This window comes from Hypomesus transpacificus, chromosome 9 (assembly GCF_021917145.1).
Source record: "Hypomesus transpacificus isolate Combined female chromosome 9, fHypTra1, whole genome shotgun sequence".
Taxonomy (NCBI): domain Eukaryota; kingdom Metazoa; phylum Chordata; class Actinopteri; order Osmeriformes; family Osmeridae; genus Hypomesus; species Hypomesus transpacificus.
The window spans coordinates 7,260,404-7,276,708 of NC_061068.1; the positions used below are offsets into that span (position 1 = coordinate 7,260,404).

The 16,305-nt window shown below is 45.7% G+C and overlaps 1 protein-coding gene across 2 annotated transcripts in view; it reads left to right on the forward strand.

The window, feature by feature from the left end:
- The window catches only part of frmd4ba (FERM domain containing 4Ba), a 33,738-nt gene that overhangs the window by 12,371 nt on the left and 5,062 nt on the right, over positions 1-16,305 (forward strand). For both annotated transcript variants that reach the window (XM_047024855.1, XM_047024854.1), the window contains exons 2-18: positions 1,363-1,428; positions 1,530-1,624; positions 1,724-1,816; positions 2,141-2,225; positions 3,158-3,214; positions 3,531-3,553; positions 6,787-6,870; positions 7,848-7,913; positions 8,413-8,470; positions 8,968-9,054; positions 13,532-13,608; positions 14,186-14,324; positions 15,023-15,164; positions 15,269-15,402; positions 15,492-15,608; positions 15,755-15,983; positions 16,187-16,243. In XM_047024855.1, coding sequence (XP_046880811.1) covers positions 1,363-1,428; positions 1,530-1,624; positions 1,724-1,816; positions 2,141-2,225; positions 3,158-3,214; positions 3,531-3,553; positions 6,787-6,870; positions 7,848-7,913; positions 8,413-8,470; positions 8,968-9,054; positions 13,532-13,608; positions 14,186-14,324; positions 15,023-15,164; positions 15,269-15,402; positions 15,492-15,608; positions 15,755-15,983; positions 16,187-16,243 — 1,609 coding nt within the window. The remainder of the gene's footprint in view (positions 1-1,362; positions 1,429-1,529; positions 1,625-1,723; positions 1,817-2,140; positions 2,226-3,157; positions 3,215-3,530; positions 3,554-6,786; positions 6,871-7,847; positions 7,914-8,412; positions 8,471-8,967; positions 9,055-13,531; positions 13,609-14,185; positions 14,325-15,022; positions 15,165-15,268; positions 15,403-15,491; positions 15,609-15,754; positions 15,984-16,186; positions 16,244-16,305) is intronic.

A 16,305-nucleotide genomic window follows, 5' to 3' on the forward strand; every position in this document is an offset into this window, starting at 1 on the left:
CCTTTTAAGGGTTACTATAGTGACTAATCCTGTTTTAGACAATGGCGCTTGTGTAATTAACAGCTACAATAATTCTCTCCATTAAGACGGATTACACACAATCCTATGTTGATCTATGAATTCAGATCCATGGCCTAGCTGTTCTCTGTTTCTTTGTCGGATTGAGACTGTGATTGTAATCGTGTGCAACAGTACGTCATCCATTGGTCAAATATCAAAGCTCTTGCTTGGTCTTTGATGTCCAGTCCTATTGTACCAGTAAAGTACAGTAGGTCTTACGGCTCAAAGCAAACTACAATAGATGGGCTTTCCTAATCCACGTAAACGAACGTTTTTTTTAAAATACATTCAAGTTTCCATGACAGTCCCAAAAAAATTATCAATAAACGCTTTGTCCAGACTTAGACAGTGAGAGACAGTACATTCTACCACATAACCAGGAATCTGAGGTTTTGTGTTTTTTGAATCAAAGCAAAAAGTAGCTTGTAAAACTGCTTAATGGCAGCTCTGTTGTGGCAAGGAGAACAATATATCCTGGCAGACTGCAGTTAACACCAGCCCAGAACCTCTCCTCCCACCCTGCGGTCACTGCGTGGTCGTCAACATGACTGTCACTTTCCACCAGAGAAGCCAGGCCTGACCAGTTGGAGGCCACATGTGTTTTACTTTGAGTCACAGAAGTGAAGGTTGTCTATCCCTCATTCCAGAGTGGCGGCCATCCTTGAGAAAAGACTCTGACACACAGGCTGTGCTGTGGATAGGGCACCTTTTTCTTAATCTTGTTTTCTTATCTGAGCTTCAACAAACACATGAATCCTATCATCAATGGATTTTCCAAGAAAAACTATATATATATGAAAAGCAGATTGAGGCTTAACATTTCACCATCTCAAACAGTAATTTGAATGTGCTGAATGTGTACTATAGTATGTGTCCTCTGTGTGTGGTTGCCATACAAACAATTAAATACCTCTCTCAGCAAGGTCTAGTCATAGCGAAATGAGAATGTGCACCTGCAAAAAAATGCTGACAGTGCCAAAATGAACACTAACATCCATTTGGACAATGGAACGGAAATCCAATTTATCTCTTCAACAACTCCACATGAGGAATTCTATTTCCTTACAGCAGAGCAAAGGTACTGATGATTCAATTGTGTTCCTGTTAATAAGAGAGGCATAGATGGAGGTCATGGTTGTGGGGCAGCCTAGTAGCCATGCTCTACACTCAAGGTGGAAAATACTAGATGAAGAAAAGGTGGAGCTGTTGTTTGAGTGTAGATGGTAAAAGAAAGTGGGAAGTGATGGTTGTCTGGTTGTCTGGGTACTGCATGGTGGCCTCACACCTGTTCTGTTCTCACAGATGACAGAGGGCCGACTCTGCCAGGTGCACCTCCTGGACGACAGGAAGCTGGAGTTGCTGGTCCAGGTAAGGCTAATTAGCAGCCACAAAGCTCTGGCTACAGCCTTGAGTACCAGACTTGCAGATCTTCTCTCTAAAATTGCACATATTTATCTGTTTATTCTCAGCCCAAGCTCTTGTCCCGGGATCTGTTGGATTTGGTGTCATCACATTTTAACCTGAAAGAAAAGGAGTATTTTGGAATATCCTTTATTGATGACACGTATGTCATTTATCATGCTACAATATCTGAGCTGTATTTTTAACCAGTTGGAACAGTGATGACATGGCATTTCTGACCCTCCCTCCAATCCCCTACTAGTGGTCAGAAGAACTGGCTCCAACTGGACCGAAGGGTCTTGGATCATGACTTTTCTAAGAAGACCGGTCCCTTACAGCTCAAGTTCCTGGTCAGGTTAGTAGGCTCTGCATCTTATCAAATGAAAAACAGAGTATGAGATATGGCACTATGGAACTATGTATTGCACCTTTCCAAGCTAGATTAAAGTTAACTGAGTAGAGCTTCTTAGTAGAAGAACTTACACTTACTACACACGTGTGTGCATGTATTCACATTGTGTTTCACGTGTGAGATGAATAAGGATTGTTCTCATCTTAAATTGCAACTTGTCAAATTGCAACTACTGTCCAGCAGGTGTCACTGATGTAACAGTGTCAAACCCTTTCATATCCTACATTTCAAAACTTGTATTACAACTTTTGTTGTTGTGATTTACAGGTTTTACATTGAGAAGATCTCATTCTTGAAAGAGAATACAACAGTGGAGCTGTTCTTTCTCAATGCAAAATCGTCTGTCTACAATGTAAGTGCATGAAAGATCCCTCTGAATTAATATTATTATGCAATGTGTAAAACACACTCTGGGTGTCTAATTCAGTGTAAGATGTAAGCATGTGAGATGTAAGACATAAACCAAATGCAGCAGGCTAGAATTTCTGGGTAAATGTATAGGCTAATCTTACAAATGGAATTAAAATAATAGGTTGGGGAGTCATACATTTAGCTGAAAAAATGGCTGACGTGAAGTTGTGACAAATGCATCTTAATGTAGGTAACAGTTCTTTGCAGTTTACCGCATATTTAAATGGCCCTGTATGATGGACCATTCAAGGTCGAATAAGTAGAATAATCCAATATCTGTCTGTTCAACTGTCACACTTGTATATTATTTGTTGCCCAATATAATGTGGTATCACTAATGTCTTGCTCATCAAACAAAATGTCCCTTAACCCATGCGCTTTCTAAAATTGATAAAAAAAATGTTTTTTTTTTTGGTTCCGGGCGTGACTGGAAGCACTGTGTTACAAAGTGCAACTTTCTTTACGCGATGGCCAGAGCCGTTGATGGCGATTGGCCACGATGTGGTCAAAGGAAACGTTGAACCTGTTCGCAGAGTGTACCATTTCCTTGTAGGGTGTATCTCAGAAATCATTTTCATTTACCAGGCTTTTGATGACAATCGCTATCATTTAACGCTATCTTGATATCTATGTTGATATATAATTTTAGGTACTGATTAACCATACTAAAACGACAGTTTTTGAATTGATTAATATTCAAAATACTTGCACCACAAATGAAGCGCAAATGGTTTAGTCGGTAACTGTGGAACGAGGTACGGAGTGCACGGGACGGTCGAGAGGGAAGAATCTTCTGAAGTCAAGTGCTTCAGTTGTTTCTAGAAACCTTATCTTGTTTTTTTCATTGAATAATTCCGTCTTTTTCCATCGTAGGAGACAGTCGAAGTGGAAAGTGAAAATGTTTTCAAGTTAGCCGCATACGCGTTGCAAGTAAGTGTTTCACAAATTGAATTGACGTGTAGAAAGAGGGTGAATTGGGCTATTTGATACAAGTCCAAACGCAAGACAGACCCTTGCGTACATAGTAATCACTTTATGGTTGATTAGAGGTTTTAACCGTTAATTTGTGCATATAAGCAATTTGCATTTGGTTCTCGGCTCCTAATTGCCTTTGTTTTATTTTACCTCAAGGCATGGGTAACAGGGGACAGTAAACACCATCAGATTATGCTTTCAACTATATTGCAAAGCTGTTACCATAATGACGTGTACATGCTAACAGCTTATGTTATTCATTACTTTGTAGGAAGCAAAAGGAGACTACACAAGGTAATTACATATTTCCATTATTCAAAATATGTATGCTGACCTGTAAATACATTAACGATGTCAACAAATAGCTTTAAATGTATAATTACTCAGGACCCAACTCGCTGAGTTGCAGCTCATGGGCATTTGCTCACTTATAGCCTAACTATTAGTAATTGGAGTCGCTGTAGATTATTATATAGATGCCAAGGAAGTGGACTCTTGTTTGACCCACTAAGTAAACAGTAGACTCAGAGGGCCTCGGTTGGTGGTTAGTTAATATTCAACCTTATTGACTCAGATTTTTGTTTATGTTGAAGTTGATGATTCCTGGACATTGCACTTGCCCTTGTATGTTGCCGGTCCCTGTTTTCCTCTGAGAAAGCGCCTGTGTGTAAAGTCAGTCACTGCTCCAGCCAGGTGTACACAGTGAAAGTCTATCAGCTCTTAGTGGTCAATTGTGTAAAGGACATTAAAGGACGTGAAGGTTTATTTCAAACTCCATTTATCCACAGCAACAACACAAAAAAAAACGAATCAGACGACGATCAGACTTGGTTTACATTATTGATGTTTTGGCCTCGTGGTGGCTGTGCGAGACCCCACTTAGAGGGATGTTTTTGTTGAGGCTCTCGCACTAAGAGACTTGACCTGGCGATAAGACTAGTTATTTTAGCGATCAGTACGATGGGAGATGCCTGCTCTGGTCTAGGAATATGGACCTGTGTCTGTCAAAGTGGCTGAGCAGGTTTTTGCAGAACCTGTGTGTGTGTCCTAGCTTTGTGCCTCTAGAGGCCCCTGTGTATTATCTCAACACAAAGCTTTGTGCTCTGTAAGGGATTGTATGGAGTGAATGCACAGTGATATTTCATGCTGAAAATGCAGCTTGGGCCATCTTTGTACGCTCAAAAATACGCTTCAGCATATGTTTTTGTCTATTTTTCTTTCTTTTTTTCACTTTACAAGCCTGACTGAGTTGATGATGTTACACAGCATGCCCTCTAATGCCCTGCTCTGTTCTCACGGTCTGTTTGTAGATGATTTTGGCCTAAAGTGTTATCCACGCCAGTTCCATCTTTCAGGTCATGTAGGCGTGGGGATGGGCTGCACTGTGTTCAGACTATGAAAGCACAATAAAAAGCAATCTGCCAGCAAGTCTGTAAAGCTGTGTGGATGGATGGGAGCTGGGCCAACTATGAACTGGTCTCTCTTTAATTGTCTCAGGCTGATGTGTCTTCACTGGTGGTTTTCATTTCTACCTTGTGGAAGGAAAAGGTCTGCAAATCCCTTCATAAAACACTGTACTGCTCTAGACAGGCATGAGGAGGGGCCCTGGAGCTGTGAGATTAGATATGTAGGAGTTCGGGAGACCCCCTTCCAACCAACCAGCCAGCCTGTTTTAAGAGGGATGAGCCTTATAAGTGCAGTCCCACAGCCCAATGGCAGACAGCCGGGCGTCAGAGGGGGTTAACCAATGTGATGTCATCACTGTGGTCTGAGCCAACCTCCTGCTGTACCTACCTTGTCTGTTTCCCAAGTCGGACAACCCGTGACATGATTCTCAGTACTGGTAGGCAGGATACATGCCCATTATCATGGTTAACTCAGGTCACCTGACCTTACTTACATAAACAGGATGGATTTTTGAGCATGATTACTTAGCCTAAATAATATGGCTAGAGCATGCTACAAGTTCCTGAGATTTCTTTTCACGTTAACAACTGTAGGCAGCCCACATGCCATATCCTTGCATTTCCTCAACAGTTACCAAGTCTCTGCCCACTAAAATACAGCTGACGTGGGTGTTACTCCTCCACTTTGACTGCGCTGAGCTTGACTGGGTGGAGGAGTTGCCCCCATGTCCCAGGAAGATAACAGACATCATAATGAATTCCAGATTGCTGACATGGCGATGTGGCTAAGTAGTAGATCACCCCAACATCGCCGGCCCCAGCTTCCCATAAAATACACGCCAGCGAAATGCCATGGCAGCAAAACCCAGTCAACCCAGAAAAGGTGGCTTGCTGCTGAGGAGCAATCATTCAAGTGGCACTGTTGTAGGTTTTTTATTTCGTTTTGGAACTCAGGTAGCAGGCAGTTTTAGTGACGTTTATGATTATTTTGCTTTCCATTAGGCTAATCTTTAAAATCACAAAGTATAAAGCAGCTGTTTGAAGTCAGGATCAGGTCATGTCTTTTTGTTTGCTTATGCTTTGAAATGGTGGTGATTCTTGCAGACCCATTATGCACAGGGAAAGCAAACCAGACCATCCTGGACGTCACAGTGGGATGGTACTGATATGAGTACAAGTTTGGAGTCTTGCCTTAGAAGCCAAGTCCTATTTTTGAAGAGCTCTGGGACGTGTACAGTACCTTTCAACACTGTGAGAGCTGCCAGTGCTGGTGAATGGCTTTTGTTCACTGCTTCAGTGGATTGGCTGCCAAGTCATAGCCCTCTTTGTCCACTAGTAATTGTAGACCAAGTGCCTCCCCCTCATGTTGTTGAAGTGACTCATAGTTCACTATCGTAGACCTTGACAGTGACATACAGTTTGTCCACAGACCCAGTGATAACATGCTATTGCTGTCCATCACTAATCTTGCATTTTACTTCACACTCGAGGGTGATTAGTACCTGTTTATTTTATAAACTATAATCTATGGACAGATCATACACTTGCTCGTAGCAACCTGCACTGACATGAAAGAACGTCACGGATAGAACCATATGGCAGTCTTCTTTTAAACAAGACCCTCTGCTGGCTTAAAAGGGCCCGTATGTTCTACCATAGAGGAACTTTGGCAAGACATAAGTTAAGATCAAGCCCAGTTCTGGCAAGCATCAGTGCTTTTATAGATAAAAAGGTGAAAAATATCCTGACACTGCACCTTTCCTTGGGTTTGGTTTTTGAGTGATCACTGATATGCAGCCACGCTAGAAGATTAAGGCATTTTACTGCTCTGTTAAACCACAAGCCCACAAAGAAAGGCTTCACACAGTAGAGTATTTTCTAAACAGCACCTTAACATTAGTTTGTGCTCTGTTCTTAGATCTCAAATGAGGTCATTACAGGACACTGATGTTTAAAGACTGGGAGAGAGATACTCATCTAAAAGAGAGCTATGATAGTAATTGGTATCAAGCCTTTGATCAGACAACAGTGTCATTATGGATTCTCCAGGTGTATGAAAATCAAAATGCTGTTTTGAATGATCCACTGCTGTAACATGAAAACAACTGTCCTCTTCCACAGTGTTGAAACAACCAGATGTGACCTGAAGCAGCTCCCTGTTTTACCCACTCGAGTCCTGAGGGAGCACCCTTCTCTGGCTTACTGGTAAGATGCTGCCACATTAGCACATTCATCATTCAGGCACACTGAGTATTATTCCAGGTGAATTACACAGACAGACCAATATAGACCCACAGTCCTGACGACCCCCCTCCCCCCTTTCACATGCACCAAAAAGCTTCGGTGGAACACCTGGATGCGCAAAGCAATTATTTCCCCAGATGAGCAGTTTAGAGACAGGGAGGTGCACGCCGAGTCCTGCCTGGCAGGATGTTTACCTGAGATGGGGGGGACTCATTAAGGAGTAGCTACGCCGTGTTAATGCTGTCTGGCCAGCGGCTCGCGTGTACAGGGAGGCGCTGACGGGGCAGATGCAGAAACTGCTGCTGTTTGTCCGAAGCCTTCGTAAGTCCGTGTGACTCCACATCATTTTACATTTACATTTACATTTAGTCATTTAGCAGACGCTCTTATCCAGAGCGACTTACAGTAAGTACAGGGACATTCCCCCGAGGCAAGCAGGGTGAAGTGCCTTGCCCAAGGACACAACGTCATTTTTTTGACACGGCCGGGAATCAAACTGGCGACCTTCTGATTACTAGCCCGATTCCCTAACCGCTCAGCCACATGACTGACATCACTGCTGTCTCCTCCTGAAGCCATCTGAGGCTGTAGTCCGTCTGACGAACAGCAGCTGGATTCACATCAGTGGCCAGATTGGAATTGGTGTGTGTGTGTCATGATCTGCAGATTCGGCGGCCCCGCTTGCCTTTTAGGGGGGATGATTGCAGCCAGAGCTAGATCTGTGTGTGTGTGTGTGTGTGTGTGTGTGTGTGTATGTGTGTGTGTGTGTGAGAGAGGAGGAGCTGAGAGCCATTGGCAGGCCACGGGGCCAGACATCATTTTCTGCATGAACAGACAGAATGTGTGTCAAGCTGAGGACTGTCTGACCATCACTTTTGGTTGGGCATGTGTAACAGTCTGATGGATTATTCATCAACGGCTTGGTTTGTGTATTCCAGTGAAGACCGAGTGGTGGAGCGTTACACCAAGCTGAAGGGCCTGAGCAGAGGACAGGCAATCGTGCAGTAAGTCCTGGAATCCATTCTGTACTGTACCTATGATCACATGATCAGTGAGCTGCCTTTCATCTCAGTGTTCATCTCTCTACCTACACTCTCTGATCTGTCTCTCTCTCTCTCTCTCTCTTGTGTTGTTGTCGAAGGAGGTTGCTGTCACCGTTCAAGAATGTGTCATTAATTAGTGGACAGCTCTTACTGTTGGCAGCCAGCCAGCATGTAACAGTGCTTCACTGTGTTAGCCCTGGGACAGCACAAGCCCAGGTCCTTTACACGCCTGGATGATTGGTGCCCTTGGCTCAATCAATCGGCTTAACCTCTCCCTGTCATGGCCCTGGAAAAGAAAAAAAAGATATATATATATCGATCGGCCTGCCACTGTGAATGACAGTGGCTGCGGAATGACTGTGACTTAAACCCCATTCTGTCCTCTGTAGGGCAGCCACCCTCAGACAGTGATGAAGTGTAACTGCCTGAATTACTCTTAACGTGTTCTCTCTCTCTGAAGGTATTTGGCCTTAGTCCAGGCCCTACCTACGTACGGAGTTCACTATTACTCAGTGAAGGTAAGAGCATTTTGCAGCAGACCACAGTTTCTAATGTGGACCTGCGCCGTCAAGCCACTGTGCCCTCCTTCTCATTTCCAATGTGCTTACTGAGGTCAACCCCTTTCTGAACCATGTGTGTCGTGAGGGCCGTTCAGCTGCCAGGTCCTGGGTCTAAGCGCGTGCTTCTGCCGCCCTTGTTCTGTGTTTAGTTCAACTAAGTAAGTGGTCCCTCTGGAAATCTCCATGTGGTGCCTCGGCCACACCGGCTCACCTGACTCGTTAACCCAGAGTGTCTGAGGAGATCAAACATGGGTGTTAAAATGACTCAGCCTGGCGGCCGATGTTTTAGGGCTGCTTAGGTCTATTTGATCTCTCCTTGTGTTGCTGCTACTGCTGCTGCTACCAGCCTAATGGGGTGATTGCCTCAGTAATGTGCTGTTCTTCTTTTCAAATGTTCCCACTAAAACGTCCTCTAATGAGTGGTGTGGCGTGGTGCGCCCTGTGCTTCTCAACAGGACAAGACAGGCATACCGTGGTGGCTGGGAGTCAGCTACAAAGGCATCGGCCAGTACGATTTACAGGACAAGCTCAAGCCTCGGAAGGTAGGCTGGCCTCTCTTGTCCCCTCCATTGTGACTTTTGTTCTGCGTGCTCCAACTGGGCTCCCGCCCCCGGTCCTTGTGGTAAATGTTTTACCAAACTGTAAATAGTTGAAACAGAAAGTATGTGCTCTTGTCCAGGGTCAGGGAGGGGGGAAGTGAAGTTCTGTTTCTGTTGGGATGGAATTAAGGTTACACTGATAAGAGGGTCACATTCCGCATGAACTAGAACAGTAAACAGTACAGTAAACAGTGACATGTAAATCCCTCACATATAAAGCTCTGTGACTTTCCTGGGCCTTCTTAACCTGGTCTGGTGCGTTCCTGTTAGATCTCTGTTGATGCTGCTGGGTGTGCTGTGGCAGCAGATGCCAAGGCATTAATAGCCATGTTCAGCTTATTAAACCCACCCTACTACAGCTCCTTCTCCCAGTGGAAGGTGTAATTATGGCGCCCCATGGGGAGCAGCAGGGCTCTGGGGCAGGGGCTGGCAGAGAGCCAGGCCTGGGCCGGGGTGGGTGAGGGGCTGGGCTCCCCCAGACCAGCGCTCCCCTGTAGCACCCCAACCCCTAGGGAAACCATGGGCTTTTTAATATGCAGCTTTTTTTTCCTTTTTTTTGAAAGTACACAATTCCTTGTCCCCATTTCTTGAGGGGCCCATCATCTGGCCATATTGATAGTGCTTCCTGTCATGGCTGACAGCCTTTGTATTCAGCACAGACCCCCCCCCCCCCCCCCCCCCCCCCCCCCCCCTCAGGCCTCTCCCAGCATTCAACGCTCATTATGCAAAGCTGCTTGTCATTGTGTGTTTGTGCATGTGTCTGTGTGCGAGTGTGTCGTAGAGCAAACAATTGATTAAGATCAAGCAATAAAACACAATCACCTTGGTAGGGGGCGTGAGAGGGGTGTTCTGGGGGGGCTGCAGATGGATCCCACCCTGTTCCTCTCACCGTTCCTCTCACCCCAGGAAGAGTTTTAGGGAGCCGGGATAGAGAAGGGTGTATAAGTGTGGTTTTCCCCCGGTGTGGTGGCAGGCTCTAAAAGAAGCTACTGTAGCTTAACCTCTCATTACACTTCTCTTTATGGGTGTCTGTTTCATCACTTTCTAATGAATGGGCTGAGACCAGAACTGTCCCCCTGCTGAGTTGGAAGAAAAAAGGAGACTTGACTTGAAATGTATCTGGCTGTCCTTCGCCCAGAGTTTCAGCTCTCAGTCTGGTGCCTGGTGATTTGGATATGAACAAGGAAATGCACATCAAGACAGAGTGACATGACAGTCCACTCACGGACTGAGAGGGTGCCGGATTGGAGAGGCGACTTCTAAGATGGAACAGAAGCTGCCGTCGCGGAGAGGCTCTTTATTCACAGAGTCTTAAATCATTCATGAGGTCTTCTCTCTACCTCTCTTCACTTCTCCTCCTTCTTCTGTTCCCGCTCAGCAGGTTGCAACACTTTAGGATTGCGTTCTGGACACACAAAACAACAGCTACTTTTCAAGTCAAGTTTCTTATTTTAGTAAGGTAGACAGTTTAATTCCCAGAATGATAGCATGTCATTAAATCAGCCATGTTGTTTCCTAGACGCATGCAAATACTCCTTAATTATTTATAAGGATGCTGCTACGATAAAAAGCACTCTTCAGTTCTATTGGTGTACTGTACTTGATGTTCCCCACAAATTCAGATAAAGCCATGCAAACATTTTCAACCCTGTATTTAAACTGGTTAAAGCACACTCCCAGTGCTTGCATGACTCAATCATACAGGAGTTATATGTCATACTCAGTGCAGTGCCCCCAGTGGAAATGTACAGGTTTGCCTGCCTTTTGGCAGCGTGACATGGTTAGAAGGGCGGGGCAGTATGTATCCGAGTCAGGACCTTTGACACATTTATGTTAGGCTGGGGGGTCTCCGAATCAGGATGTTCTGAGCCACAGGCATTTTTTTCCTCCCCATAATGAGGAGTTTTAACAACTTACAGCTGAAACGAGCTAGGAAGAGATAGAGAACTACTGCGGGTTTCATATCCATTCACTGCATGTTGGTATATCTGTCTCAGCTAGCCTAAACCATTGGTGTTGGAAAGTTACCAGTGTTTTTTTTGTTAGTTCTGTTTGTCTCGTGACTGTTGAAAGATACGTCTGTTCCTATGTGCAGTACACCTGTGTGGTCTTGTGGTGTGTCACACCCGATATGGAATTCACGTTATAGTTGGCCCAGGTAACACTTGGCTCTCATTAGCGGTTACAATTCATTAGCATGGTCTCTGGTGTGTATGCGAGCGTTAGCACATGAGTGTTGAGATTTTCTAGACGTTAAATGACCTAGTTAAGTATGTGTTACATGTTATCTGTTTTTTTGAATATAAACGGTGGTAAGCCAGTGTGGCTCCAGGGTTTGTGAGTTGGAGAGAGGTGTCCCATACAATGGGACGAGCCTGTGGGAAGTGGAGAGACTGCCGCTTCCCATTGTTCATTAATGACCATGCTCCCAGTTCACTGTGAGGCTGCCCCTGGCATTGATCAGGACTGCAGTATCATCTGAAGCAGCAGGGGGGAACCACGTTAGACACTCCACTGTCTGGAATTCCTGACAAGTTTCAACGTATTTGGGATTTCATGCTGTGATATCGATGTGTTTAGTTGAACACCCAGAGATGTTGTTTTTGTTGGGATTCTCTTAAGTCGCCTCATGTCTGCTGTCGGTGTCTGTTGCATGTGCAGAGCAGGCGGTGGAGGGGTAGTGAGAGATTCCTCCAGGTCAGGTAGGACCCTGGTCTGGGTGCTGAGATATTGCTGCCTTGTTTTCTCAAGGAGGTGAAGAGGGTGAGGTGACTGAGATCCATTAATGATTATACCAAAGTTGTAGATTCCTTACATATTTGCCCTGGGCAGTGGTGGTGGCTGGAGTCGATTGCACTGTCCACACAACAGGGGCCTGCGTGGTCTTTAGAGACAAGAATCCCCCGAGAGTACCGCAAACACAAAGGGTCTGATTACAGAGGGATTATCTAAGGTCTGGAGAGGATCCCGGAGCCTAAGTGAAATCAAGGAAATGAATTACTTCACACGAGAGATGATTCATCAAATACCTTCGGGGAAACCCAACTGGTCTGTCTGGTTTGGCCCAGAGGTTAGTGAGGTGTAGAGCGAGAGAGAGAGACAGAGAGAGACAGAGAGAGAGAGAGACAGAGCGAGACAGAGCGAGACAGAGCGAGAGAGAGCGAGAGAGAGAGAGAGAGAGGAGTGCCAGAGTAGTGACTCTGAGACATAGAATGTATGAGAAACTGGAGGAGACCAGAGCACGGCACAGCACAAGGTGGGCGAGGGCCGAGGGGGGTGTGTGCTGATGTCAGAGGGAGGTAGGGGGGGGTAGAGGGGCGGGGCCTGCTCAGCTGAAACTCTTGCAACACCTATTTGGCTGCTTGAGAACAGACAAGAGCGTATTGTTCAAGGAAGCTCTAGCCCTGTGGGAAACTCCGCCAGAGGACTCGCTTCTACTCACCAGGGATTTCATAAGCGACTCAAAGTGATTCCCCTGGTAAGCTCTCAATTTTGTACTTGACTCAACAAGGTGGCTGAGTTAATCTGTATATTTTGTGGTTGAAGTTCTATGGTTGTCAGTTTTTGATAGGCCAGTTTTACCTGGTACCTTCTAAGTGACTTTGCTGTTAAGTATTTTTAAAAGTCAATAACTGGAATATGACAGGATGGGTGAGTTGGGTTTTTATAAAGCTATTAGTGTCAGTGTTTAGATCAGTAAATAGACCCTAGAATCTCTAACGTGAGATGATCTTGATTTCTGTCTCAAGGGACTGGTCTATGATGTGTGATTACTGTCTAAAACTCTGGAGGCCATGGTAATATACGACATGATTCAGAGCACTGCTTCGCTGGGTTTATTAAAGTCCCCCCTACATAAATCTCCTATCGTGGATTTTCTGTTTATTGCATGATTGGAGCCAGGGAAGAGCCATTCACTATGAAAAGGACTGAAAATGAAATGACTGAATCTGTAGAAACCTGCATTGCACTGGAGCAGATGTTTTCTCCTGGCTTAGGACAGCGCTCTCCCTCTAGGGCAGAGTGAAATGAGGCTGACTTGGCTAGGCTCAGGCTTGTAATGTTGTAATCAGTCTACTGACAAGGCGCTGGGTAAGACTGGCCTCACACCTGACTATCTGCTCACAGCAGCCTTGACTGCTGTTGTGCTGGTGCTGCTAATACTGTAGGTTCTCTGGAACAGTGTCTGCTTTATCTGGAACAAGGCATTTTGGTTTCCCCTTCCTAGTAGCAGTGTCATTCAGTCAGATGAGGCGTCATGCATTGGCTGCGCCGAAAGCCGTTTTGAATATAGGGCGGGGATGTAGCTGTTTGTTTGTATGCAGCTATGTGTATCATAGCACACATCTCCAGGCCGGCTCTCAAACAATGTGTCCTTATGCACTAAATGATGGGTGTTGTTCCCCCCCCCTCTCTGCAGTTGTTCCAGTGGAAGCAGCTAGAGAATTTGTATTTCCGTGAGAAGAAATTTGCAGTGGAGGTGAACGACCCACACAGGTAAGAGCAAACAAGAGGGTGGATGCTTCTATAGAATGTAGATTCCCCTCTTATCATTCTCACAGTGTCTGTTAAACTCAAGACCCTTCTTGCATTTGAGGTTCCTAATCCCTTAACTAGTTTAAAGGTGTCTGCAGACTCTAAACACATTTTAAGAGCACCGTGTTAATGGTTCTGACCTGACTCTCAATTGAGACCTTTCCTGTTGTAAAAGATTGCTGCAGTATTCACAGGTCACTTCAGTACTACTTGTGACTCAGCACATAGGTTTTGGTAACTTCGCCTCTCACTGTTACAATGTGTGACACCAACCCTGTTTAATTGTATTATGGAATCAAACTTGATTTGAACCAGTTCTTGAGTTTCAAGGAAATTCAACTATGATAGTTTTTTCTGGTCCCTATTTTTGGTATTAATGTTTTGATGTCATCACTTTGCCTGAAATTAAGCCACACTTGTATTAACTAGGTATTTCCTTGTGTTGTTTTTAGCTAGGATAACATTTATTTAATTAGTCTGACCCACGTAAAAGTGGCATCAGTAATTAAAGTGTGTGTGTGTCTCTGTTAATCCCCAGAAGGCCAGTGAGCAGACGTACGTTGGGTCAGACAGGACTGGTCATCCACTCGTGGTATGCCAGCCACTCTCTGATTAAAACCATCTGGGTGATGGCTATCAGTCAGCACCAGTTCTATTTGGACAGGAAGCAGAGCAAAGTGAGTGTGTCAGCAGCACCCATCTCTCCTCATCCTCCCCAGGCCTGATACCCTGATCTCCAGCATCTGGCTCCCGTTCAGCCTCATCACGGCTCATTACGCCCATCTCTTACTCTCCTGGCCAATCCTGCCCTAACATGTAGTGACCTCCCTTGACCAGATCTGCATGGCCATACCCTTCTATTCATCAGAAACTCATTAGAAACACCCATGGCCTCCATGAACCCCTATAGAACCCCTACATATACATAACCCCTATGTATATATATTTTTTTACAAAACTAACTTACCTAATATAATGGTAGGGGAAACACTGCTCTTTGTTGAACGACGTTGAGAGTCCGTGCGCAAAGAATCAGTGTGCTGCACCTTGAGGACATGTTTGTTCTGATGTGTGTACACTGGCCGTGCGTCAGGGTCGTCACGCAGCATGAGCAGTGTGGGATGCGGGTGTCGGGGAACGGGTGACGTGGGGCTGCAGTCAGATGAGGTTCTTAGCCTCGCTGTCTGTCTCAGAAGCAGATGGTGTGTCAGTGTTCATCCAGGAATAGTGCCGGTCCTGATGGATGAGAGGGCCCCCTCGCTCGGAGCCCCGGAGCATGCAAATGAGCCCGCTATCACGCCGCACCATCATTAAGATGAAATACTGACAAGCGCTTCTGTTTTTTTTTCTTCTCTCTTTCCTTCTCCCTCCTTAGTCCAAGATTACCACCGCCAAAAGTTTAGGAGACATCGCCATGGATCTGACCGAGATAAGTGCTCCCCGGATCAGTAAGCTGTCCAGTATGGAGAGCAAAGACAGGCTCATCATGGCCAGCAGTGGAAGCCTCATCTCAGCAGGTAAACCCAGGGGGGCTTCCTTCTACTGAAGATGCTATTGGAAGTGGTTGGTGGTTCATGGGTGTTGACGTGGAGCTAACGTGACCTGTGTGCCCGTGTGCCAGGTTCGGTAGACTCTGAAGTCAGCGAGGAGCAGAAGAAGGAGAAGATCGCTGACCTGAAGAAGAAGGAGAAGGACATGCAGGACGCCCTGGCTCAGAAACTGGAGGAGCTGAAAAAGATCTGCATGAGAGAAGCCGTAAGTATCCCCTCTGCCAGAGCCCCCATTGTTTCACGCATGCAATATTCAGTGGTCTCATTTGCGCTCGGCCATTTGTTGTGTTTTAGGAGCTGACAGGCAGACTACCTAAGGAGTACCCCTTGGCTTCAGGTGAGAAGCCCCCAGCCATCAGGCGACGTATGGGAACAACCTTCAAGCTGGATGACCTTCACCCCAACGAAAAGGTTAGTTGGACTGCAAGAGTAAACAAATAGCTTCAGCCCCTTTCTTTCAAAATAATCCTAGACATTATTGACGTGTGACACAGAGTACACGTGTCTTGAGAACGGATGTTGGCTGGATCCCGTGATGAACGTATGTTTGTGTCCAGGACCCCCATCTGAGGAACCTGGAGAGCAGGTTTGCTCTGCAGCAGAAAATCGTCGAGGCCGCCATGAAGCTGGCCAACGAGGCAGAGCTCGCCAAAACAGTCAAGAAGAAGAGGAAGAACAACTGCCTGGATGCAATGAGGAAGCTGCAGGACATCGAAGACGAGATCAACGCCTACAGAGTGAAGACTGGCAGGAAGCCTACTCAGAGAGCGTCACTGATCATACCAGGTACTAGACAGCACACCCCCCAATCTCAATCCGTTCTGGACAAATGATTCCAGACGCACTTTGTCTGTTCTGTTTTGAACCCAAAAATGTCCTGGATTGGTATCAACTAGAGATAGGTTTAATGGTCTTGGAGTGACTTTAATGAAAAGCCCCAGATGTTTCAGCCATGTTTCTGAAGGCCTGTTTCTCCTCTCTGTTTGCAGACGATGTGAACCCTGCAGAGCTCAGCTCGCTGTCTGACAGCCTCAACCCAGAAGAGGGTGAGTTGTGACACTGAAGTGCAGATGTGTAACTGGAAGCTAACACTTCCCCAGTCACTGAC